Source organism: Apus apus, chromosome 8 (genome assembly GCF_020740795.1).
Source record: "Apus apus isolate bApuApu2 chromosome 8, bApuApu2.pri.cur, whole genome shotgun sequence".
NCBI classification, from domain to species: Eukaryota; Metazoa; Chordata; class Aves; order Apodiformes; family Apodidae; genus Apus; species Apus apus.
This window is the reverse complement of record NC_067289.1, coordinates 13455357-13480046: the sequence shown is the minus strand read 5'-3', so window position 1 is coordinate 13480046 and position 24690 is coordinate 13455357. Positions and strand designations below refer to the sequence as shown.

At 37.2% G+C, this 24690-nt stretch overlaps 1 protein-coding gene across 21 annotated transcripts in view; it reads left to right on the top strand.

The window, feature by feature from the left end:
* DLG1 (discs large MAGUK scaffold protein 1) overlaps nucleotides 1-24690 on the top strand; it is a 145624-nt gene that overhangs the window by 44503 nt on the left and 76431 nt on the right. For 16 of the 21 annotated variants that reach the window (XM_051626109.1, XM_051626108.1, XM_051626113.1 and 13 more), the window contains one exon: nucleotides 6606-6770. In XM_051626109.1, coding sequence (XP_051482069.1) covers nucleotides 6606-6770 — 165 coding nt within the window. Of the gene's footprint in view, nucleotides 1-6605; nucleotides 6771-19291; nucleotides 19532-24690 lie in introns of those variants that run through there. The other 5 variants (XM_051626128.1, XM_051626127.1, XM_051626126.1 and 2 more) reach the window with 1 other exon arrangement.

Here is a 24690-nt window from a genome sequence, read left to right as displayed (position 1 = left end):
GGGGTGGGCAGTAAAATGCCTTCTGTTATTTCTTAGGTCTAATTACTGAAAGAGAACTTAGTGCTTTTGAGAATGAAGCCGTTATTCCAAGTACTGAACTCGTGTTTAAAAGAACAAACCCAAAAAAACCCCAATCCTGTCCTAGTATTTCAAGTAATACAGTTTGTAATATATTGAGGCCTAAATTGGACATAATTCTGAATGCTCTAACCCATTATCAGTGAGGAAGTTCTGAAAATGCATGAACGTATCCTCTTGATACTGAAGTTTCTTTTGTCATACCCAGGCTTTTAACTTTTCAGTGTGATCTGTTATTCACCTGCAAAGAGACCTTATTTGACTCTTTTAATCTGCATGGTTCTTAAAAGCAAGAAGTTTTCAAGTTAACTTCAGTTCTCCAATAGCAGAGCATGACTTTTATTTTGTGTCTTTCTATTTTCCTCCATGTGGAAGGCACTATTATTTTCCTAAGCATTAGTCTCTGGTTTAGCACTTACACTAGACTACAGTGGAGACTTGTATAAAACACGTTAGCATCTTAATATACTCTGCATTTCAGATAATTTTTGTTGAGCAAGATAATGCAAAATTTGGCCGCATTGTTGCTGTTGTTAGTTATTGAAGCTTATTTTCTGCTGAATGGTAACTGCATGCCAGAGTTGTGAAGGGTGTTTTTTGGGGAGATGTGAAAAGAACTGTAGGTATTTAGATTTTTCTACTAATCTGCTTTTGACATGTTGCATCCTAGTCCTTTTATAGAGGAGCAGAGATGTTGAATGGATCAAAGTGTTTCCCAACACCTTTGTTTCCTGGAATAGTTTTTGAAGGGTCCTTTCAGATTTAGTTTAACTTCAAAAGTGGAGCAGTGACTGAACAAGGACAAATATTTAAACCTGGGGAATCAGGTACAAATGGTCTACAGCCACTTTGTTTTATCATGCTGCCTTTTCATACTTCAGCACAGGGGGTCTGCCCCTAGGAGCTGCCATATATTGAATGAATTAAAATTATTAGATTTAATAAGTAAAGTCCTCCCTTAAACTCTTTCAAAACAGGAGTTGAGCTTGTGCAGCAAAAATTAAAATTTACCTGGGAACAGAGTGTGTATGTCAGGCTGCATGCTTTCCTCTGTTTTGTTTGTAATTTTCACTATTTGAAGTGTGCAGTAACTTAGGAGTTGTACTGGCTTGTGAGAACAGTTAAAATCTGCAGGAGAAGGCAAGTGAGTGTAAGGAGGTCAATTTGGGAGCTTTAAAATTGTTTTTTTTTAAGCACCTCCTCGCTTTTATATTAAAGCTGATTTCAGTACTTTTTTTACATTACTGTGCCTTCATTTATTTTCACCTAAGCCAATGTATTGGTGTGTATGTCTGATATGAACTGGATTGTGATACACATCCTATTTGGAAGAGAGCTGTAGTAACTGCTACCTTGCACTTTTTCATTAAGTGATCTGCTACTTAAGATTGTTCTTACATAATTAAGTTTCTGTCCATGGACATGGCATTCTGTATGGCTTTAATCTGTGGAATAACAGTATTGCATGCTGTTGTGTGTATGGATTATCAGTTTAGGCTATGGGATTGTTGAAGTGTTTTTTAAAATTTTCTTTCATTTGTGTTTCAGTAAGATTCCCTATTAAAGGATCTTTATAAAAATATAAAACTACAACTTAACTATTTCTTTGGGGTGCATTATGCATGAATCTGTTTGAAATATCATCTTTTTGAAATGTAGATAAGAGCTTAGGTAGACTAAAGTGAACCTTAGAATGAGTTTCCTAAAGCTTTTCTGTGAGTTTTTTGTGAACAGATGATCTGTATTCTGAAAAACAGTACTATGAAATGTCCACAAAATCCTTGTTTTTCCTGCACAGTGTTGGAGGTAGTTTTTCATCCTTATTTTTGTCTGACTCTGCTAGGCATGGGAGTTGTAGTAGGGAGACTGTGAGCCTTGCACAATGAATGATTCCACTGTGGTGCATTTGGGCCATCTTCCTGCCTCATGTAAACTAGCACTGTTTTTTTAAAATAAATGGATTTTTCAGTAGTTTGCATCAGTAAATACTGTAGTGTTTGGTGACATTTCAAAAGTTATAAAAGGTATAATGTTGCCTGAAAGCATCTTAACTGTGTTGCATCAGAAAGAAATGTTCTTATTTTGACACACCTGTGCACAAGCAACTGAATTGTTTGGAGCAGTATCTCTATCAGAAATGTGTTAAGTGTTCACCAGTTGGTTGCTTTGGACTTCTGATTAGGATTATAAGTTATACAACAGTCTATAAAGTTTCTTAAAAATGGTTAAATGGCTTGGATACTAATTGAGTGCTGGGAAACTTCCAAGATGCACAGTTGAGGCAGTCTGACTGCCAGTCAGAGCTGCTTTGGCACACCTGCCTTTTTTCTTTGCTTTGATCTATTTGCTTGTTGCTTGGCTGTCTCTTCTAAACTAGGAGCCTGAGTTTGGGCGCAGGATTGGATTTTCTTGGTTGTAAGCAGAGAAATGGTCTTCTGCTGGCCACTATGAGATGGGTTGGTCCTACTCTCTACCTGCTTTTCTCACTATTATGCCAGCATTGCTGCATATCTCATCTTGTGAGCCCATTTAGGGAATTAAAGAATATTCAGTATAGTTGGAAGAGGGAACAAACATTCTGCTGGTTTAGGTTGCTGTGCTTGCTTACCATCTGAAGCCAGATGTGTACCAGCAGCAAGGAAGGGGCAGGGAGATGTAGAGCTGGACCAAGAGGAGTTGAATGGGTTGTGCTCCTTTGGACAGTAGCTACCTTTTGAGTTGGGCTCCATTGTGAAATGGTATCTTTAGACTCCTATGGAGGCTTAAGTTGCTTGGGATTTTGCTTCACGTGTAGCGGCAGAATAAACTTGGCATAACTGAAACAGTTGAGTGAGTTCTTGTTCAAGGGCTGGCAGCTCCGAGCAGGGGAGGGCAATTTTGAATGGTGGCTGTGCCAGATCACTTGAATGCACTGCCTCAGTCAAGAGGCACACTGTGGCAGAGGTGGTGCTCTGTAGTAAAGTAGTACAAAACGCTTCCACTTCTGTGGAGAATTAGCTGTTATAAGAGACAATAATTTGCTTTACTTGAAGCACTTTGCTGAAAACTAATTTCTGTAAAGGGCACAGATAGTGCATTACCTTTCAGAATAAGAAGTATTGTGGGTATTATGTTTTCATGTACTTTGTATCCTTGTCTTCTATTTGCTGCTTTAGTCATTATCCTGTAAATATTTTGGTTAGTGTATTTTAAACATTCTGGTTTTGTTAGCAGTTTCAAGTTTGGAAATATTTTGGGAACAATAGTGAAGTCAATCTTGCATATTGCATAAAAATCTAATTAGCACTTCATATTTAATATTTTGGAGAGGGAATGGGGAAGCTTATAGCTCTCATCAGTGTCTTGGATGTGAGACAATCCTTTGCCACAGCATTTTTTCATTTTTAATCTATGTTATAATGACTTACGATCTACAAAAACTTCATATACACTGTTATTGTAAGCACTGATACCTGTTTCTAATAAATGTGTCTGGTTTGAGGTAAAAAAAATCAAGGTAATTTTTTGCTTTGCTTAAAGGAAGTGACTGATCTGCAAAGGAAGTTGATTTTGATTGACTGGTGACTATTGTATTTATTTTTTAAAATAAAACTGGTTTATCCAGTTCTGGCTTTCCATGGGTGCTATCTGAGATGAACTGGCAACTTGATCCATTTTCAGTTCCCATTTTCTTATTTTTTAGTCAAATTGAAGTTTGAGATCTGGCAGGGGCATTTTGGATCACAAGTCCAGCCACAAATACTTTGACCAGTGGTGCTGGCTTCTTTAAGCTAGCAGAATTCCTATTTTCTCGGTTTTTCTTGCACCTTTAACATCTATTTTCTCTGTGAGCTTATTTGTGCTCTGTTAAGGTTCATTGTTATTTTTGTTCAACACTGTTCTTTAAATAATAATTATTCTCTATTTCTGATGTTTAACATGGCTACTCTAGAGAGTTAATGTCAACTCCTTTCAGGGTTTTGTTTTGATAACTTAAAAACAAGTCAATTTCATAAAATAGATGAATGACAAGAGTCTGAAGTTGAGTAATGTAGCATCTCAGTGCTGCAGGGGAAGGAAAGAAAAAACTTTGTCTTTTGCTAGTAGTGAGTTATTAAGTTGGCTTGGTCATCTCATGAAACCTCTCTGCTAAAGAGTTGAAAAATTAGGGCTTTTTGTGTAACCATTTCAATTTTTGAAAACTGACAGTAGTCACTATCTCTACTTTGCTATCCAGCAAAGGAGGAGGCTTGGAAGCATTTTGACATTGGTTGTTGTAATAACAGAATTTTTAATGCACTTCCTTTCCTCTTTGAGATTATTTTCCTTCTGATTCTCTGCTAATAATTTGTATTTGTAGAGAAAATTATTGCTTCTGCTTTCTCATACTACAAAAGCATGATTTTTTTTTAATAGAAGACATTGATCTTGTATTGTCTCAACAATGAAGGGTTCCACTGAGTAGTGTGGATAATTTTTTTTAAAGTATAAAGGTAAATCTGTTGCTGGCTAAAAGAAGCCACATATTTAGTGTCTGCCTGCATGTGTGTGGTTGGGTATGTGGGTTTGTCACTTGTTTTGGGGCTTGGGGGCAGGGGTGGGGATGGTGTGAAGGCAGGCTGTGAAGGAAATGTAAAGCTGAAAGTTTTTGCTTCTCATTTAGTAACTTAGCTTGTCTCCCAGGGAATCTTAGTTTTGGCAGAGCAAGGTGGCACAGGGAAGAGAAGAACAAACAATCTATTCATCTGTTTTCATGCTTGCAGACAAACAGGTTACTTGTAGTGATCTGGATTATGATGTGTAAATCACTAACCAAGAAGATTGCTACAGTTCATGTAAAAATAGTAGATCTTAAATTTCTGTTGAGAAAAAATTTCAAAGGAATGTATTCTATCCTAAATATAATTCAGTAATAGGGATAGCTTTTTCAAAGCTTAAAATGATTACATCTTTAGAAGGTTTTTGTAGTATTTTAATGACATGACATGCTTGCTCTCTAAAGTAGTAGCAACTATGTACATACTCCAGAGTGTAGTAGTAGTGTGTCAAAGCGAATGTGGTTACAAGGTGTTGGGATTCATCTTATGGACACAGTAAACCCTGCACTTCAGCTTTCAGCTTTAGTTTTAACTAGCAATAAAGTGCATGGGCTACCTAAAGAGCCTCAGAATTGGCTGAGAGTACACAGGTGAAACTGGAGTGGAGCTTGTACATGAGTATGTTTGTAATGTGAGCCTGTGTAAGCTCTTGAGTTTGGAGGTGCTGGTTGAGCAGTTAGCTGTGTGCAGTCCAAAGAACAGGTGAGTACTGTGTGCAGTTGGCACTGCAGTATAGGAAGGACATTGAGGTGCTGGAGAGGGTGCAGAGAAGGGCAACTAGCCTGATTGAGTTTTGAGAACAGGTCTTACAAGGAGAGGCTGAGGGAGCTGGGGCTGTTCAGCCTGGAGAAGAGGAGGCTGAAGGGAGACTTCATTGCCCTCTACAACTACCTGAAAGGAGGTTGTAATGAGGTGGGTGTTGGCCTCTTTTCCCTGGTGACCAGTGATAGGATGAGGAAATGGGGTCAAACTATGCCATGCTGGCTGGATATTAGGAAAAATTTCTTCACAGAAAGAGTGGTGAGGCATTGAAACAGGCTGCCCATGGAGGTGGTGGAGGTCCCTGGAGGTGTTAAAAAAACGGGTAGACATGGTATTTCAGGAGATGGTTCAGTGGTTAAGGGTTATAGGGCAGACAGTTGGACTTGATGATCTTGAAGGTCTTTTCCAGCCTTGTTGATTGTATATTCCGTATACTTCTGATTTCATTAATGTTTTAGTAGGGATTTGCAAGTGTGGATACAGCACAGTCTGTTTAGAGTGCGTCCCTGGTGGAGAAGTAGTAGGTTCTGGTTTCTAAAATTGAATGCCAAATAATAAGGCTGAAACTGAATAATGTCTTGTGTTTCTGTTTGAAGACTTAGTTGGTGGGAAGCTTAATTTGTCTAGTAGCAAACCCATATTTTATTGTTTCATAACAAAGTTGGAAGTTGTGAATTGCTATATTGATACCCAATATAAAAGCTGAAACTCCATAGCTGACAAAAATGCTTTGTGTGGATGTGCTGCATTGGAAGTATAGAAAAAAGCTTTTGAGTCTGATAGTTCTTAAAGGCAAGACAAAGTAATAAATAGAGTTGCTACTGAGAGTTTCTGCTATGAGTGAATAATAGCAGTAGTGTTAAAGTGTTCATAAGAAAAGCAACTAGGGAAGAGTTACTTGAAAAAGTCTTTCTGGAAGTGTTACCATGTTCAAATAGGCAAAAGAAAATGAGGAGGCTTTATTTTTTTGTTTGTTTTAGGTGAGACTAAGGAGGCTGGAAACTTTTTAGATGGGATCAGTCTTTAAATTTAAAATACTAATTAAAACTTCTGTTTCTAGATTTTGTTACCCTAAATTCAGTATAATTAAGGGGAAAAAAAACCTGTTTCTGTCTAACCTGGGTTTTCTGGATAGTCTTTTCACATTTCTGTGGTGAACTGATCGTCTTCTGTAATTGTTTTCTTCAGAAATACCGCTATCAGGATGAAGATACACCTCCACAGGAGCACAGTTCTCCACACATTTCCAACGAGGTGACAGGTCCAGAGCTGGTTCATGTATCGGAGAAGAATCTGTCACAGATTGAGAATGTCCATGGATTTGTTTCTCATTCTCACATTTCACCGGTAAAGGTAGGCATTTTAAAAGTTACATTAAGAGTGAACTGTTTTGGTATGCTCTCCAGGAATATAATTCTGTGGATAAAAATACGCATGAGATACACCTGCTCCTGTTTTTTTTATGCAACTGATTATTTGTAAAATTGACTTTGTAGACATTAAGGCCTTGATTTAGTTCCACACATTCTGACTGAACATGCATGATAGTAAAATGCAGAGATAACAAATGTAGGTAACTGAAGGTCTCAAGTGTAGTTTTGAGGGACACTGTAGTTACTGCTGTCAGTTATGTTTTGGGTTTTCTACCAGGATTGTGTATGATCAATTCTGATTATTTTTAATTCAGGACATATGTGGTAAAGGTAATAAGCCAAGTGTAATACATATCTCTGAAGGTTTTCTGCTTCCAGTACCATTATTCTCAAGGAAGCTCCAGTAACTTCAAGGTAGACTTAAAATTTAAGAGGAAAAACTTGAGTGTGAGGTTTTGGAGTGGGTCATAGCAGGCAGTTTTATTTACTGGGTTAGTAGGGAGATGTAGCATAGTGATTGAATAGTGTAGTGTTTTGGTGTGCCAGATTAAGTGCTGTTTTCTGTAGCACCTCTGACTCTTTGACTTGTTTTGAGGAAAAAATAGATAAATTATTTGATGCTGGTGAATATTTTGACTTGAGAATGATGAGGTGGGCTAACATTGTGTCGGGTCTGTAGCTTGGTATTTTTAGCATGAGTTGTTGGTGTGTGGTAGTATCCTTTGTGACTGAAATTGGCAGCATACTGGCACAAGTGGTGCTACCTAGTTAATTTCCAGTTGTGTTTTTTTTTTTTAATGTGAAGAAAAATCTTGTTGAATGTATTAGCTCTTCATAATTGACTTGTAAGGATTCTGTAGAGGAACCAACTGTAGCAGGCAAGTGTATTTAGTAACTGTTCCAGCTTTTCTAAGATTTTCAAAATGTGTATGTTGGTATTGAGCACAGCTAGTTACTTATAACTCCAAGATGAGCTCTCTGTGTGTCTCCTTAGTCTTCAGGAGCTAGGCTGGCTGAATTGTTTAAACTCTAATGAATAACTTTTTGAAGTGAGCTATATTAATTTCTGAAGAGCCTTCTAAGAAAGCTAGTATGACAAACCTTTTGTTCTGAGAGTGGCTGGGACTGCAATTTTCTGTTGCTTATCAAGGTAGATACACAGTAACATGCTTTCACAGGTCTCATTCCCTGATTTTATGGCTATTAAATCAGACATGTATATTTTGTGTGCAGCCAAAAAAAAATCCTCAGTCCCTGGGGTCTTAAAGTCAACTCTGTTTCAACAAGCTTTTCCAAATTCATAGTGTAGTTAGTCTTGCATTTCAGAAAGCATAAAGAGATCAAAAAGGCAAAGAGAGAAATAAGAGTGTAATAAGTGATCAAGTGTAATGCATTTCTCAATCCAGAAATTCAGATAGAATGGGTATGCAAGACTGAAAATTGTATTTCTTGGAACTGACTAGGTGTTACTTCATTGTACTTGAGACTGTTCAAAGGGATGTAATTAGCTTGAATCATAGAATCACAGAACCATTCAGGTTGGAAAAGACTCTTGGGATCACAGAGTCCAACCATCATCCCAACTCTACAAAGTTCTCCTCTAAACCATATCCACCAACATCACATCCAAATGACCCTTAAACACATCCATGGATGGTGACTCACCAGGTAGTTGTAGAGACTAATGAGGTCTCCCCTCAGCCACCTCTTTCTGAAACTAAGCATTCCCTGCTCCTTCCGGTGTTCTTCATAAGATTTATTCTCTAGGCCCTTCACCAGCTTTGTTGCCCTCCTCTGTACTCGCTCCAGCACCTCGATATCTCTCTTGAATTGAGGTGCCCAAAACTGGACGCAAGACTCCAGGTGTGGCCTCACCAGTGCTGAGTACAGGGGGACAATCACCTCTCTACTTCTGCTGGTCACAGTGTTTCTAATACAAGCCAGGATGCCATTGGCTTTCTTGGCCACCTGGGCACACTGCTGGCTCATATTCAGCCACTTGTCAGTGAGAACCCCTAGATCCTTTTCTGCCAGACAGCTTTCCAGCCACACTTCCCCAAGCCTGGAGCATTGCCTGGGGTTGTTGTGGCTCAAGTGCAGGACCCGGCGCTTGGCCTTGCTTTCCTTCTGGCTGCTTGGATCTTTGGGAAACCAAATTACTTGGAATGGTTCCTGTGTTTGACTTTATTTCACATTATTTTTGCAAGTAGCCAAATGCAGAAATACAGAATGAACATGAAATGGAAGATGACTTAATTTCTCACCTCTCTAGAGTGTGAGTGATTTCTGCCTTACAGAGATCCATTCTACCAGGAAGTCTCAACAAACAAGCAAGGCTTGTATATAGAGTGTTATGTAGGACCCTTACTTATCTGTTTCAATTTAGCTTTAACTGTTGTACCTTTCTGTAAAGATAGTGATGTTAAACCAGGAACAGTTTTACAGAAATAGATATGCATGATTGTACTTGGTCTTCCTCTCTGGAAGATGTGATCTGAGCTGGAAATTTTGGGTTTCTTTGGAGTCTGAATCTATGACTCCGCTGCACTGTTCTGGAAGGAAGAAACCACATGTCATTTCAGCTGTTCTTGAAGTAGAGTTAATGATTGTTTAAGTACAACTGCAAAATATGGTGAGGCCTTTTCAAAATACTTGGTATCTTTGATCTCTGAGGAGGATTACTGTTGTCTTAAATCGCTAAGTGCTGGGAAATGACCACTTGATAGGGAAGTGTGTGTAGGTATTGTGCAACTTGTATTACCATTTATACCATGCATCTGATTATTCCATTATTGATTTCAAAGCATGGGTAGCATGCTTTACTCATTATTACCTTCAAAGCATGTGTGGTAGAACTAAAATCTGAGCTTTATTCATCTGAAAAACTGGGGTGGGTGGTCCAGGTTTCACTAGTTTACCAGTGTTTTGTGGATGTGTATTCTGATGTTAAGTTGGCTCCTGACTTGCTTTTCTCCTGAAGAAACGAACTTCTTTGCATACATCATTTATAATCAGAGGCTGAGGTCTTCAGGTGTTTCTAGTGACATGCATATGATGATGTGCTGCTTTTTAAGAAATGCTGCAGAGGGCAGTAGAATCAGATGTTGAGGAGTATCTTCTTGTAGCAAGCTCTCTGCAGTCCAGAGCAGTAATAAAGCACATGAACAGAAGATAGTGAAGAAGGCAGATTCCTGGTTTTAACTGGTTCGTGTTTTGTTCTTGAGAGAAGCTTCCAGATTTTCTAGACTTAAAGCAGCTTGGACAGGTGAATGATTTTCAAAGAGCCGTTTTCATTGACCAGAAAGACAAATGTGTATCCCAGATGTTTAGAGGATGAGCAAGTGACCTTCTACTTATCAAGTGTTGAACATTAAATACTGTAGAAACTCAAGATGGTTTAATTTTTTGACAGAGGTTGGCTACCCAAGATTCAGGTTGGGGTAAGATGTTCTGTGTTTGCAATTAGCATGAAATAACTGATACTAGCTGCAGTAATTTAAAGCTTAAACATGAGAAAAGGCTTACAGGTTTTGTTGGGTTAGGGTAGAGCTTCGTCGATTTACGTATACAGAAGAACTATATACTAGCAGCAAAGAAGTAAACTTGATCCGAGAGATTTTGTCCTCTGTTTCCAATTTAATACTGTGTTTAATGGATCTCTCTTTAATTCAGGTGTGGTAGATAATAATGAAGAGATAGTAAAAATGGTCAAACTTCAAATCTTTCACAAGTATCCTTTCACAAACATTTCAAATAATATTGTCAAGTATGTAGGCCGCTAGTACCAGAATTTCTTAGTATGAGGTTTCTAATTCCTCATTAAGACTTGTCATAAGTCAAGGAACCTTGCATTGTAATTATGAAATAATGTGTGATAGGTTGAATTGACTTAAATGTAATTGAAGCAATACTTCACTACCAGGATGTACCACTAGATGGTGATGCTACAAAAGGATTTATTTCACTTGTAGAATTGAATTCAGCTTCTCTATCATGCCTTGAGATTGACATTTTTAATTTAACATTTAATTTTATTAAATAGCTCCAACCAAGTGAGATCTGTCATAGGTATGATATGATATACCAAACACGTTTTTAAACTGTGGAGTGGAAGTTGGGCTTTTCTATCAAAGGAAAAAACCTTGAGTAATAGATTATTATATGGTTTAGAAAAAATGGGTCATGTTGTAACAACAACAAAAAATTATCTTAAATATATCCTCATTTAAAGACACCTGAGCATGAAAAGGAAAATATTTTATATACAGCTCTGTAATGATGATGAAGCATGGGAATTCAATATTTAAGTATAGACCTGTTTGGGGGTTGTATATATTTCTATATTATGATTGTGTATTTTATGTTGGTATTTGAAGCTATTATATGGTACACAATGACTAGTGTGATAGAAATATGAATATTACTGTATTCACCACAATTCCATTATGTCCTCAATTCCCATTCAAAATTTGCACGAGGCTGTTCTTGGAGAGTGTTCCAAGTGTTGGATACATTTATAAATTATACTGTGGTGTGCCTGCCTGCAGTAACAGGAAGCCAGTCTACTGATTCAGAGAAGTCTCTTCAGCTTTTTTCTTTAGCCAAATATTTTCATAGATCTGTCTCTGGAAATTCTGACTATACCATCACTCTTCAAAGGGTGTGAGAAGGTTTGCACTTGGTTTGCTCTGTACAACACATAGTGGACATTGACAACTGAGCATAGTTGGAATGTTGCGTTAGCTTTATTAATCTAGCAAGGTATCTAAACTTGCTTATTCATGCTATACAGTGAAATTTGAGTTACTGCCTGAATAGAACAGCCATAAGGAACTCTAGGTGTTATACTGGTGTAACATTTGACATCTTTAGAATAGCTTTGTGCAACTGTCAGTGAAGTAGCAGAACAGTCCAGGAGTTGTGAGAAATAGGTTGGCAGTAGTTGGATGGGTACAACCTAAGTCTTTGACTTATGGCAACTTAATTATGGACTCTTGTACATATTTCCTTCAACACAATTCTCTACTGTACCGTTCTCATGTATTCACAGAAATTATCATCTTTGTTCAAGTGATGCTGGGAAAAGACAACACTGAGCAGGTCAGGCAGGGCAGTGATTGGCCTTTTTCCTGGCTGCCTGTTTGATCTCATGCAAAGACCTGTCATTCATGCTGAAAGCTGCTATATTCTGCCAGAGTATTTGAGCTTCAGATAATACAGAAAAAAAATCTGTACTTCCTTATACCAAAGATATTTTTAAAAGTTTTGGACATGTGGATTAATGCTGCTTGTGTATTTAAGTGGTGGAGTTTTTTTGTAATTATATAACCTTAGAAGAAAACTATGACTTCATAATGTTATGACATTAAATGTAAATAACTTTCTTCCTCTCTTTGAACAATGAAGTATTTCAGACTAAGGTGAAATATGTTTCCCTATTGAGAAAGATTAGTTTTACAAGAATCTTTTTGCCTTGGTGAAGCAGTGGATGCTGGGTCCAAAACTGATCTCGTGTTTAATACCTTTGAACCCCAGTAGGTTGGCCTCATGTCTGTGGCCCTCTTTTTATCTGTGTTTCTCTAGCAGTGTCAGATCTGGGAGAAGGTAATCAGGCTCAGATTCTGTTAAAGCAATCCATTGTTAGAATAAAAGCAGCAAAACAGTTTATTGTATTGGCTCTATGAATCTCTGAATTGTTGGAGCTTGGGGTGGTATGGTGGGGATGGAAGAATTACTCTATACTGACACTGTTAGCTACTGAGACAGACAGTAGTTTAGTTGGGCTTTTTATTTGACCTAGTACAGTGATTATGTGCTTGCTGGGTGGGAATTATGCTCCGTAGGCTTACCTTTCCTTCTGTGTAGAAGTAGCATCCCCTGTTTTTGTGGCAGACACCAAATAGTGTAGTGTACAGAGTTTCAAAAAGTTTCTAATAGTGTATGTTGGTGGTACCCAAACCCTCTGCATGACTGGCCTTCTAGTTCTAATACAGCCGTCCAGTTGACTACATGCACTGTAGTTTTACTCTGGGAAATGGATGTGTTGTGCCCACTTAGCATATGGGTGCTTTTTTTTCATATGTTTAGACATTTTTGGAAAAGTACTTCCAGGACCTAATGGTATTTAAGCTTAATGGTTTTAAATTAACTCAGATTTGAAACTGCCCGTCTATTAGTGCTGCAGTGCTGTGTTACAGTCTACTTAAACTACTGTGGTATCTCAGGAATGAAATACGGCAAGGTGGTGCTTGTTCTTAAAATAACATCCAGAAGGGAGAGGAGAAATGGGAACTCATTCTCATTTCTGTACTGGCAGAACATGGTGAAACTATTCTAAAGAGCAGATTGAATAAGTATGTGAAGAAATTACAGATGGAAAAGCAATGAAAGCACTGTGAAGTTCTGCTGCACAAATCTTAGAGCATGTCCACGAAGATAGTCTTGTTAATGCAGGCTTTCTTAGATGCACATAATAGAATTCCTCAAAAAAAGCTTACAGACAAATTTAAGCTGTCATGAAGGAAGAAGAAAATACCTTGGGATTTAGTTGTTGTTTTTTCTTAATAAAAAAGACCAAATCAGCAACAAAAGGAAAGTAAAGGGTAAGAAAGATCATCAGTAATCATGATGCATGGAGGTTACTAGAAGGATCTCTGAAGAACTTGTGTTCTTATTGCATCATCTAAGAGGAATGAGAGCTCAGGGCTATAACAGATCAATGGAATAATCATCTCAATATTCAAATTACAGTAAAAAAGGCAAATGGAATACAAGGAATATATGGGGAAGGAAAAGGGAAAAAATGCATTATTTTATCACTCTAGAAATCTGCACTCTTCCTTATCTTGATGATCAAGACTTAGAGTAATCTTTCAGCTGCTGATAGTCTTTTATTTTCTGGTTTCACTAATAAAGGTGTCACAGCATGCATTGCTCATCTCTTCCATCCTTTCTCTTCAACTGGAAGTGAGCACTTCTTTAATTCCTTCCCATTAATTGGCATGGGAAATAACTACCTATATGAATGTGTGTATACACAAGTTTCCTTTAATGCAGAACAATCTCCTTTCTATGTGAACCTGAATCTTGTGTTGATAAGCTTAATAGGTTCCCTTCTCTTTAACTCCTGGTGTGTCTTTCCTCCAGTTCCCCCCATTCTCTCACATGGAAGAGATGTTCAAGTCCCTTAGTCATCCTCATAGCCCTCTGCTGGACTCTATCTAGTAGATCCCCATCTTAAACTGCGGAGCCCAAATCTAGATACTGTGTTCCAGGTGTGGTGGCACTAGGGTAGAGTAGAGAGGGAGGAAAACCTCTAGACCTGCTGGACACGCTTTTCTTAGTGCACCCCAGGATACCATTGGCCTTCTTGGCCACAGGAGCACATTGCTGTTCCATGGATAACTTACTGTCCACTAGGTCTCCAAGGTCTTTTTCCATCAAGCTGCTTTCCAACAGGGTGACACCTAATCTGTACTGGTGCCTGGTGTTCAAGGTTAGCTGTCAAAGTAATAGTAACTTCCTATTTGCCCAAGTACATTTTCTTATTTATATTATGGCTACCTCCCACATCTCGCATGTAGTTTAGAAGATTGATGTTTATGATTATGAGAAAGCTGCAGTCTGTCACCTTTTTCTAAGGGGAGACCTTTCTTAAGCTTTATGGTATCTTCAGCAGGAAGAGAGTACTTCTGAAACATACCTAGAGTGTATGAAAACTTGAACATATCCTCAGAAATACTAATTTTTAGACTAAAATTGTACTTCAGTGGTCATTCTTGAGAGAGGTGCAATCTTTCATTAAAATTAGAGTTCTTGATAGGTTACTTCTTTTAAACTTCCTGTAATGGGAGAATATGTAAATATGTGCAGAGGTATCCATTTGTGTCTTATAGTAAGAAGCAGTTGACTAAATCTGCCCCTTTCTCAGTATACATCTGCTCAACAAATTTGTCAACTGAGACAAGAAAGAAAAACTGTAACAGATGGACTGTGGATTAATCCAAACATTGGAACAACTAGTAATCAACATCAAGTCTTCTTAATAACTGGTTATACTCCTTTCGCCTGAGATTCCCCCTGAGCTCTCAGTGCAGTTGGGTTCATTTTGAGGACTGAAGAAATCCTGAAGAAACTTGCTTTAAACACAGGATGTTTTTATCAGTATGGCGTGCCAAAAAGATGGGCAGGAGACTCATGAACAGAGTATGGAAGACCAGGCAGTTTAATCTGCACAGATTGGTATGTTGTCTGAGGTGTAGTATGAGTAATAATGAATACCAAATATTTATTACATTGTTTATACTAAAATATATCATTATAGAATAATCATGCTGGGGTGTTTACTTGTAAGGTAGTTTCAGCAGTAAAATATCTACTTTTTATTGACTAAAAATAGGTAAATCTCACTTGATCAAGGGTTATCCTTTCAGTCTCATCTCTCAACTAAAGACTACAATAGGTTTTCTAAAGTATCTTTCTAACATATTTCTAACAGAAAGGGGCCACAATTTCTTTTACCACAGTGTCCAATTTGAGTAGGGTATTACTGGGCTTTGGCTTAGAATATGGTGTATGTTTATTAATGAGACTTAAATTCAGTATGTCACTAAAAATGTATTAAATATAGAATTCTGAAAAGTGTAAAAAGTAATAATGAATTTATATCTGTATTTTCAGTGGTTGTTTTTGTTCCCCTGCCTGGACAGTTAGAAGTTGCATAGTCTATATTTGAGTATTTTAATTGAATTCTGTGCATTTCTTTTGCCTTTTTTTTTGGTGAAAACCTAAGTGATACTGAAAATAATTCCCTGACATTGTTTTAGGTGATTCTTTAATTTTCTGTATTAAGTATTTAAGTTTGCTTCTTTAGGGTCTGTGAATATTTTAGCAAATACTCTGTTTAGCAGGAGGGTAGTAAAAGTAATATGACAGTTTTCAAATGTTTCAAGGGTTTTGTTGTTAGTGTTTAAAAAAGGATAATTGAGGTATAACTGCTGTTTGCATATTCAAACACTCTTTGTTGCTGTGCATTTTTAATTTCAAGGTGTGTGTGCTGATTGTAAAGTTAAGTCCAGGGAAGTTTTATGTTTGAAATTAGAAATCTGGCATTACATCATGTTTCACCTTGTCCTAGCAAGTTAATAATAAGAATTAGGTCAGGTACAAAAGCAGAGTAACTTTGTTTCAAGTGTTTGATGTTAATTTTTAAATCCAGTATCTGCTGTGGTTACTGTATCTTGTTAATTGGCTGCAGAACAAATGATGTTACTCTGCATCCACTACAAATGCAGATATATCTTTGAGTAAGCTTATTAAGCTGTAGAAAAGTAGGTGTACTCATATAGAAATCTTAACTATGTGCTGGTTTTTTTTTAATTTTATCTGCAAATTCTAAATTCCTTACAGTAAATAGGGGTTGTTTGTTTGTTTAGCTGGGTGTTTGGTATTCAATATCAAATATGAAAAAGGGAAAATGAAAGCTCTCAGCTCCCTTTACAACTTTTTCGGATTATCTCGTGAGCCTTCTCCCCTCCACCCCATTCTACCTCCTGACTCTGGAGGCAGTCCAGATACAATTTCAGTTACCACCTCTGTGTTGATGATTCTTAGATTCTCCTTTATTTGGATACTTTGTTTTCTGTCCAAATAGCACTCCTGATTTCTGCTTGTAGGTGTTTGATTTTCTGTTGAATGCTCTTTGACCAAAGCCCTTGTTTTTATTCCCACTCTGTTTTTTTCAACCGTACAAGTGGCTATTCTTCTCATCTGGACTCCTTTGCATTATCCTGATGTTCTACCAACTCTGGAGTTATGCCATGCCTTTATCTTCAGGTTTCTTTTTAGCTTCTAAAAGTCAGGATTTGTCTCATCACAACAGTTACAGGCTCCTTCTACAAATAACTGCAATTGTATCTTCTTAGGCATGAACAGATCTTGCTCAGTGTTGTTAATGTCCATATGGAGTGTAGGTGACAGATTCCTGTCTTATATCACCAGTGTGATTGCATAACCTCCTCCTGAAGTACTTTTCTGAATTTCTGTCTCCATTTAAATTAAATCATCATAGCTTGACTTTCAGGATTTTTTTTTTTGTCCAGATGAACCTTTCTTTAGGTGCTGATTTCTAAAGTCTCATTGTCAGGGATACTGCAGATGATAATTGAGTGGGTGGGAATCATCCTTGAAAGAAACTGCCTAAAACACAGCAGACCTGTTTTATCTTCAGAAAGATTGATAGAACAGCAAGAAAAATAGGTACTAGGTACATTGCTTGTCCATGTTTTGTTTTTTTTTTTCCTTTCAGAATTTTTAACAATACTCCCATGTGACTCTCCGTTTGGAGCCTGTGGGTACATACCTATATATATATATACACACACACAATTGAATTCTTAAAGATGTGTTTTTGAAAGTTACTAATATTCTTTGTGCTCTCAGATCCTTCAAAAAAATATGCAGCAATGGTGAAATTCAAGGACATATAAAGAAAAATGTAAAAAATGTTTTCACTTTGACTCTCTATAAAAAGACTTGAAATTTAAAGCTTGTGATTTGTAGTTTGTTCCAAGCATCTTCAGTCAAGGGATTAAGAGATTCTTCCAGTAGTAAATTTGTAGCAATTGTTCAAACAAGGTGTTTTACGCAAGTCTGGAAAAAGGTAAGAGTTCAGATAGGGCTGTCATCTTCCCATGAAAGGAATTACCATTATAAAAAAGCTGGTCCATTTTTAAAAGGATGATTGCATCTGTGATGTCTTGGGCATTTCTTTATCTCTGTTATCTGTCTCATGAACATAGCTTTGAGAACACTGCACAAGTCAAACTGAATTTCATATGACTTAAACTGATAAGCCATTGTGTTTTATGAATATTAATAAAGTCTGTCTGAAAGATCTACTCAGAATATTTGTATGCGAGATGCTATTGACCTGTGCTAGTGACTAGAAGTAAATGGTGCATTGATCTTATTACCACACTTTTAAGTTAATGTACTTACCATTTCTCCTTGTAATGTAAGTTGTCAGGAAATATTTGTTAGACAGAATAGGACAGCTGTCAGAAAGAATGTGCTATGCAAAGGGTGTATTGCACCAAAAAGAAGTACATGGGGGAATTTGGTTATCCCCACCAAAATGCACATCATGAGTATGTATGATTTGTAGAATTGTGGTTGTGTAACTTGTGGCAGCGTTGTAGAGAGCTCATCTGCCATTGTTCATTATATTGAGAGTTTTCTACGTTTTGAAAATGTTTGCACTGGTGTTATGATTGTGAACTTCAGAGCATTTTGTATGGAAATCTACCACAAACAGTTTTGTTAACTTTGTTGGTTTTCCGGAGGCTTGTACTGCGAGCCTTGTCACTTAACTGATTTTAGAAGTAATCTCTTTGATGTGAGCTGGAGCATTTTTCATAAAATAATGGACTATAAAAATTTGAGTGGTTGATTCTATAAGGTAACTGGAATTCTTAAAACATTTTGGATATTGAGTATGTGACTTCTTTTTTACTGTGAAGAGAGCAAATGGCTTATGCATAGAGGTAATATTCTTGTGATTTGGACTGGCAATCAAAACAATTTTAGTGACAGTTCATTAGTGCATAATAAGAATTTTTCATTTTTTGCCGATTCTTGTGTTTTTGAGATGTAATGTTTTCATATTATTGATTTTTGTATTATGCTTACAGTAGAAAGAGAATTTTGGAAATAGGTGTTATGACGGTATTAATCAGAATAAGAACAGAAGTGTTGATTTCTGTTGTTCTATTTTAATATCCTTAGCCTTAAAAAAACAAACCAACAAAAAATCCTTATTTGGACATCTGGTGATATACAGCACGAATAATAAAATTGTATCTTCCCTCTGTAGTTGTTTTATGCAAGGGGGGGTTGTGCAGAAAGAAAGAAAACAGTGGACACTTGTTTCTTGAGTGTTTTTTTAAGCATGATGTTCATGTCTTTTTGCTCGGAACTATTTTCAGAAAGACAGAATCTGAAAAAGTGCAGCTATGCTGCATGCTCCTTGTTCTCTTTGGTGCAGGTTTATAATTTATGCAAGCAAGGAAGTGAAAAGATTCTATTGGATCTTTCTACAGGCAGTGATTGAAACTTGGTTATTTTTGATCCGTGCTTTCTCCACCCAGTAGCTGTTATCATGCACCACCATCCTCATAGCACTGAATATGTGCTGTACCTGCTACCCAGTTTCTCTTAAATATCTGTTGTCAGCTAGGAAGCGAGAACAAGCTTTTGATCCTGAGGGTTCTGCAAAAGGAAAAAAAATAAATTGCTTTTTTAATTGCTCGAGATTATGCTCATCACAGGTAGAGAAGGGATATAGGGGGTGGAGAAGCCTCGAAGAAAAATAGCATCGGCTATCGAGAATTTTATTTTTCTGGTTTGTAAATGATGCTGCTGTAATTCTAGCTGCATTTTTTTTCCCCCTGCTCATTCACCACTCAGCAGCTGGTAGGGAAGTGAGACTGCCTGGCAACCACCTGCAGAGCTGCAGAGATGAATTACATTTTCGGAAATAACACACTCCTCTATTCTCGCGCCAATCGAGGCAACACGAGCTCAAGCCACAGTTCTGTAGGCCCAAAGCACAAGCAGTGGGCAAAGAAAGGCTCGACAGATGAGTTACGGAATGAGCCTTCCCGTTGGCAGCAGATAGTTGCATTTTTCACTCGGAGACATGGTTTCATTGACTGCATTTCTGTTGCTGCCAGCTCCACCCAGGTAATATGCCACTTGTTGAAATTACTGTGTCTGCATGTTTTCTGGTTATTTGCTAGTCAGAAATAGCCATTATTTATACATGCATGCTTTCATGTAATCTCTGGTGGATGAATGGTGTTTTCTGTCTGCTGCCATTTTCATACTTCACAGAGCTCTGTATGATTCTTAGCATTAAAGCATGAAAATGGAAGCATTTAGATGAGATCTGATTTTTTTTAAGTTATTTTACAAGTAGTGAGCCTCCAACAAGTTGAAATATTAGGTATTTTAACAAAATACTGAAAAATGTATTTTTCATTCTGGAGGGGAATAGTTAAGAAATACCAATTGCATAGCTGTTGTAAAATGACAGTTCAGATCAAGACCATATATTTCCTGGTTAAGGAATTGTATTTAAAATATTAAATTTAAAGTCTTAATTGTATGTAGCACAACAAATTCTAGCCTATGTACTTCTTCTGTTTTGAATGCTAATAATCCATAAAAAAGATGAAGGGATGCCTTCCTTACATACAGAATATACATTGAATAGTGCACTCTGTGGGAAAAACATGGCACTTTTCAACTTGACTGTCCATCTGCTGTAAATGATATTTTTAGGAGGCAATCCAAATATCAAGTTTTCAATTTTGGTGATAGTTTTTACGGTTGATATTTAGAGAAGCTTAAACTTACTGGCATTAGCAGATGAGCATCTCTATGGATAATGCTGAGATGTCAGCATTGTTTAAAAAATTGAGATTAGATTTGTTTTTGTTACTGTCAATCTAAGTTCAGCTTTGCTGGAAGGAAAAACTTGATACCCTCAGACTGTAATATCATTAAGGTATCATTAAGGTATTTTGTATCTGTTGTTAATTGTTTCAAATATGATAAACTGGCATTTCATCTGGAAGTCCTATTATTGTTGCCTGTGTTTTGCTTGTGAATTTGGAGTAAACAATGATTAGGAGATCTTAGAGGGGGAATTTTCATTTTCTTGTTGCGAATGTATGTGAATGTTGAAGAGGCAGTTTCTGTAATGGGTCATTATCCAACTGCAAGTTATGCATTAGGTAGATATAATGGCTTTTAAATGCTGTTACTTTTTAAAAGGCAAAATTTATGGTTTTAGCCTTTTGAAGAAATATTATGGTTACTCTGAATTGTTTAATGCTTGGACAAGTAATGATGTAATGCATGAAACTTGAAACTGGACTGACTAGCTAGGACTGAAAATTTGCCAGTAAATAAAATACTGAATAGCCTCTACTTTGAGTGTTAGTTAAACAAGATAAAGGTCCTGAAATCCCTTCAAACCAAAGCTGTGATTCTGTGAATATCCTGGGTTTTGTTCTGTTTTTCTCCTATGAAATAGATAGCTTAGCTCTGTGAAAGCCTGCTAGATTTCTTTCATAAGTCTGCCAGCTCTTCAGTTAAAACGAACTGCTTATACATGTTCATGGCCAGAAGGAGGGAAAAAACATAATATTTGGAAGTGGTTTTAGAAAACTTAAGGAGCATATTTAGTGATGCATTGAAATCGTAAGAGCCTGTTGAAGCCTCTTCCTCTGGGAAGATGCTGTGCTTTCCTTCTGCCTTATCCACCCATTGCAGCTGTTCTAGCCTCAGGGTGGGAAAAAGATATTTGAGGATTGCTTATTGTGGTGCAGTTTTGGTTTTCAGTTTTTTCTAGTTTTGTTTTTCCTGTGATGTAGTACTCTGAAAATTCTTGACACCTTTTATTTGTTCATTTAAGCTACATCTCTGTCACTTGAATGTAATCACATTTGCAAAGTCTAAATAAACAATTAGATGTGATGTACTTCTCTGACATTGCATGTTGAAATGTGACTTGAGATGATGGGCTTTATGTATTCTTAATGTTGTCACATAATGATTTTTAACATACACAAAATCAAACTTTTTTTTTAAGTTCTGGCCTCCTGCTTCCATTGTGAATCTGCCACGAACACTCTTTTTAAGCTGTCCCTTCATTTGCTTGGCTTTCTGGGATGAAATGGGGTGGCATAGAATGGTGATAGTTGCTGAGTTCCTCCCATTACCAGTGAAAGGGGAATTATTTCTGGAGATGGGACTGAGTGCTCCCCAGCCTGCTCAGAAGGTTGCAACAGTTCAGATCCCTAGCAAGGTGCTAAGAGGACTTTTTGCTACAGAAGGGACTTTAGATTTTGGGTAGGGAGTGGTTTTTTAACCTAAAGAAGCAAGGAGGAAGCTGGTGATGGATACAGTAGCGCTGCTTATTGTTGTAAAAGATTGTATGTGCACAAATGTCTTGTGGTGTGGAGGATATTCAGGACTGAAAGGCTGCTGTAAGAGGTCACAGAAACCCTGAAGACTAGCAATCCATTTTCAAACATTGTAGGTGCCTGATTTACTAGTATTGACCCTTTTTAATGTTATTAGAATATTCACATCACCCATCTACCATAGGAAAAAGGCAGCAGTGGAAACGGATAGTGTGAACAGATGCAAAGGCACTAAGTGGTCATTCTGACTCTGCTTCTGTCCTGGCCTAGCGAAGGTCTCCAGGGTGCTTTGCATGAAACGTGAGGTGGTTGTAGTGATTTATGGACTTTGCCTTACTTCGGTAACAAGGAGTGATCAGACATTGCAGTCTGTCCATAGAGCAGTAATACTTACCACTGGGTTAATACTTGTCCCATTTACAGTGGCAAACTGCTATACAGGTAGCAACGCCTTCTGGCCAAAGTAACCACACCAGTCTCCTGTATGAGTCTAGGGAGGCTGATTTAACATGCTCAGGCATTTGAGGCCCTCTTTTCTTGTTTTTTCCTTCTTCCTTCTGCATTCCCTGTCATGTGGAGTTAGTTGCTCACTTAGGGAGTTTGATTAGAAGCTGGTCTACCAATTTTTTGTCAGCAAATTTATTTATATCTTTAGTAAAAGCCAAATCTGTGGCATAAAATGGAAGATTAGGGTAAAAACAAACATACAAAAAATTATGCTGTCACAAGGGTGCATAACTAAGCCATAAATATATGTTTATGCAAATGAAAAATACTGGGCTATTAGAAGTGCTGCCCTAAGAAGAGATCTGCATATTGCATCAACAAAGATAACTGTATCCAGGGCAGTTCTTCTCTCCAGAGTATTTGAGAGCTCTGTGAAGTGCCTGTTCCTGACAGTAAATACAGCTACCTTGTCTCAGGATGTGTCTAACTGTCAGTAGTACTTGGCCCATGTTGTGTTACAAATTCAGAAACTGGTTTGTCTGAAACTCACTTGGCATTCGACTGGTTCTAACAGCACTGCATTTAGGCTGTTCTTAGCATGTGACATAGTATAATATGCTTCTGGCATTTGTTACTGAAAAATTATATAGCTCTTTGAATATGCAGTGCTAATTTATACTTCTGTTTTTTTAGGACATGCTTTGGGAAAGATGTGCAGAAGGAGAGCAATAGGGGACATAAAACCCCTCCTAACTCCACTTACTGTTTAAAAAACATAACTAACTGCTTCTGTGAGTTATTTCAGCCCAGTAATTTCTTGGCTTTGTATTACTTTCTATTAAGATCTTGATGGAGTTTTACTTTGTCATTATTCCCAGCCTATTGCTTTCAGATTCATTGAAATATTATGAACATAGTTCTACCTTGTATGAAGTGCTATATGTAATTGGACAGCAACATAGAGGAGTTGTAAGATGTCTTTAAAAGATAATGATTAAAGAAATCAAAAGAGGTCTCTGCCTTAACCCCTTTTTTATTGCATTTCTTACTGTTCCGGAATTGCAAAAAATTTATTCCTTACAGCAATATTTACCATCCTGCCTATAACATTGGTATATTTAAGTATTTACATATTGTTAGCCATATAGATCATAACTCCCAAGGCACATACTAAAAATATGTGAAATAAGAAAAGACAAAATAGTTCTGATGGAGTATGTAGAGGTTTAATTAAACAAGCAGAGACTGAAAAGGAAAAAAACAGAGATGCATTGATATAAGATATGGAATTAAACCTGGGACTTGCAACAGGAAGGCACTACAGCCACAAGTTCAGATGATTTGATATCAGTTTCACTATTAAGTGTCTTATACATACCAGGATGTGTTGCAGTGGGTGGTATGTTCTATGAATAATATTAAACCTCAGTGTGGATGTGTGGTTATTTTAGCATCCTCTCAAGTTTACAAGTGAAACTGGGAGTTCATTATGCCTTCTGTTGCATAACATCAAGTTCTTCACAGGATTTGTTTTATTCCATACTTTTTTTCTTTCAAGAAATGATACAGTACAAAAGGAGTTACAGGAGTAACAGTAGAGAAGTTTGTAGACATACATAGAAGAATTACTGTTAGAATTACCGTTGGATTTTTCATGCAGACTTGCCCTGAGTTTAAAATTTACACATGTTGCCTGGAAATTGTTACTGCTAATATTGAGAAGAACACATGAAGAAGGCAGCTTTAAATATTATTGGTTTTGGATGATTTATCTATAGGAAAGCAGCTTCTGAAATTTAACTAAGTTTTCTCCATACTCTTCATTTTTAGCTATGTAGCATCACACATTAGTAGCAGTATGGATTGATTTTACAAATTGTAGTTCTGCTACTGGTTGCATTTTCCAAAAGAGGGCATTAAAGCAGAGATAAAAATGGTATTAATTTATTCAGTAAGAGGAATACATTAATATGTGTTCTAATCAATGGACCAAGAAATAGGAAATTGTCAACAATTTAAACTCAAGCCTTAAGGGCCTGTCTGTGGAACTTTCAGTACATTTTGTAAACACTTTCCAACTGTGTACAGTGGAGATGGAAACTTCTCAAGACTGTGAAGTTTGCTTTATCTTTTAAAAAGAAATATGCAGTTTTGAAAGCATATTAAATCAAATAAATCTTAAGCATCTATTTAATGAGTCATGTTGTGTCATGTTTGGTTGATTCAGCATCATGCTGTAGCCAGTTGTCTCTCTTACGAAGTCAACCAAATAGGCTCAGGGAGCAATGGGGGTGTGCGGTTTCCTTCCCAGCCCCATGTGTGTGACAGGAATGTTGGCATGTGCAGTGTGTTACTTCAGTTAATCACTTGCAGCATGGCAGAGATAATAAGGACTGAACCAGTGCTGCAGGTGCTACCTACAGGCACTGCTTGCTACCAAAGCATTTTAGGTTCCACTGTCTC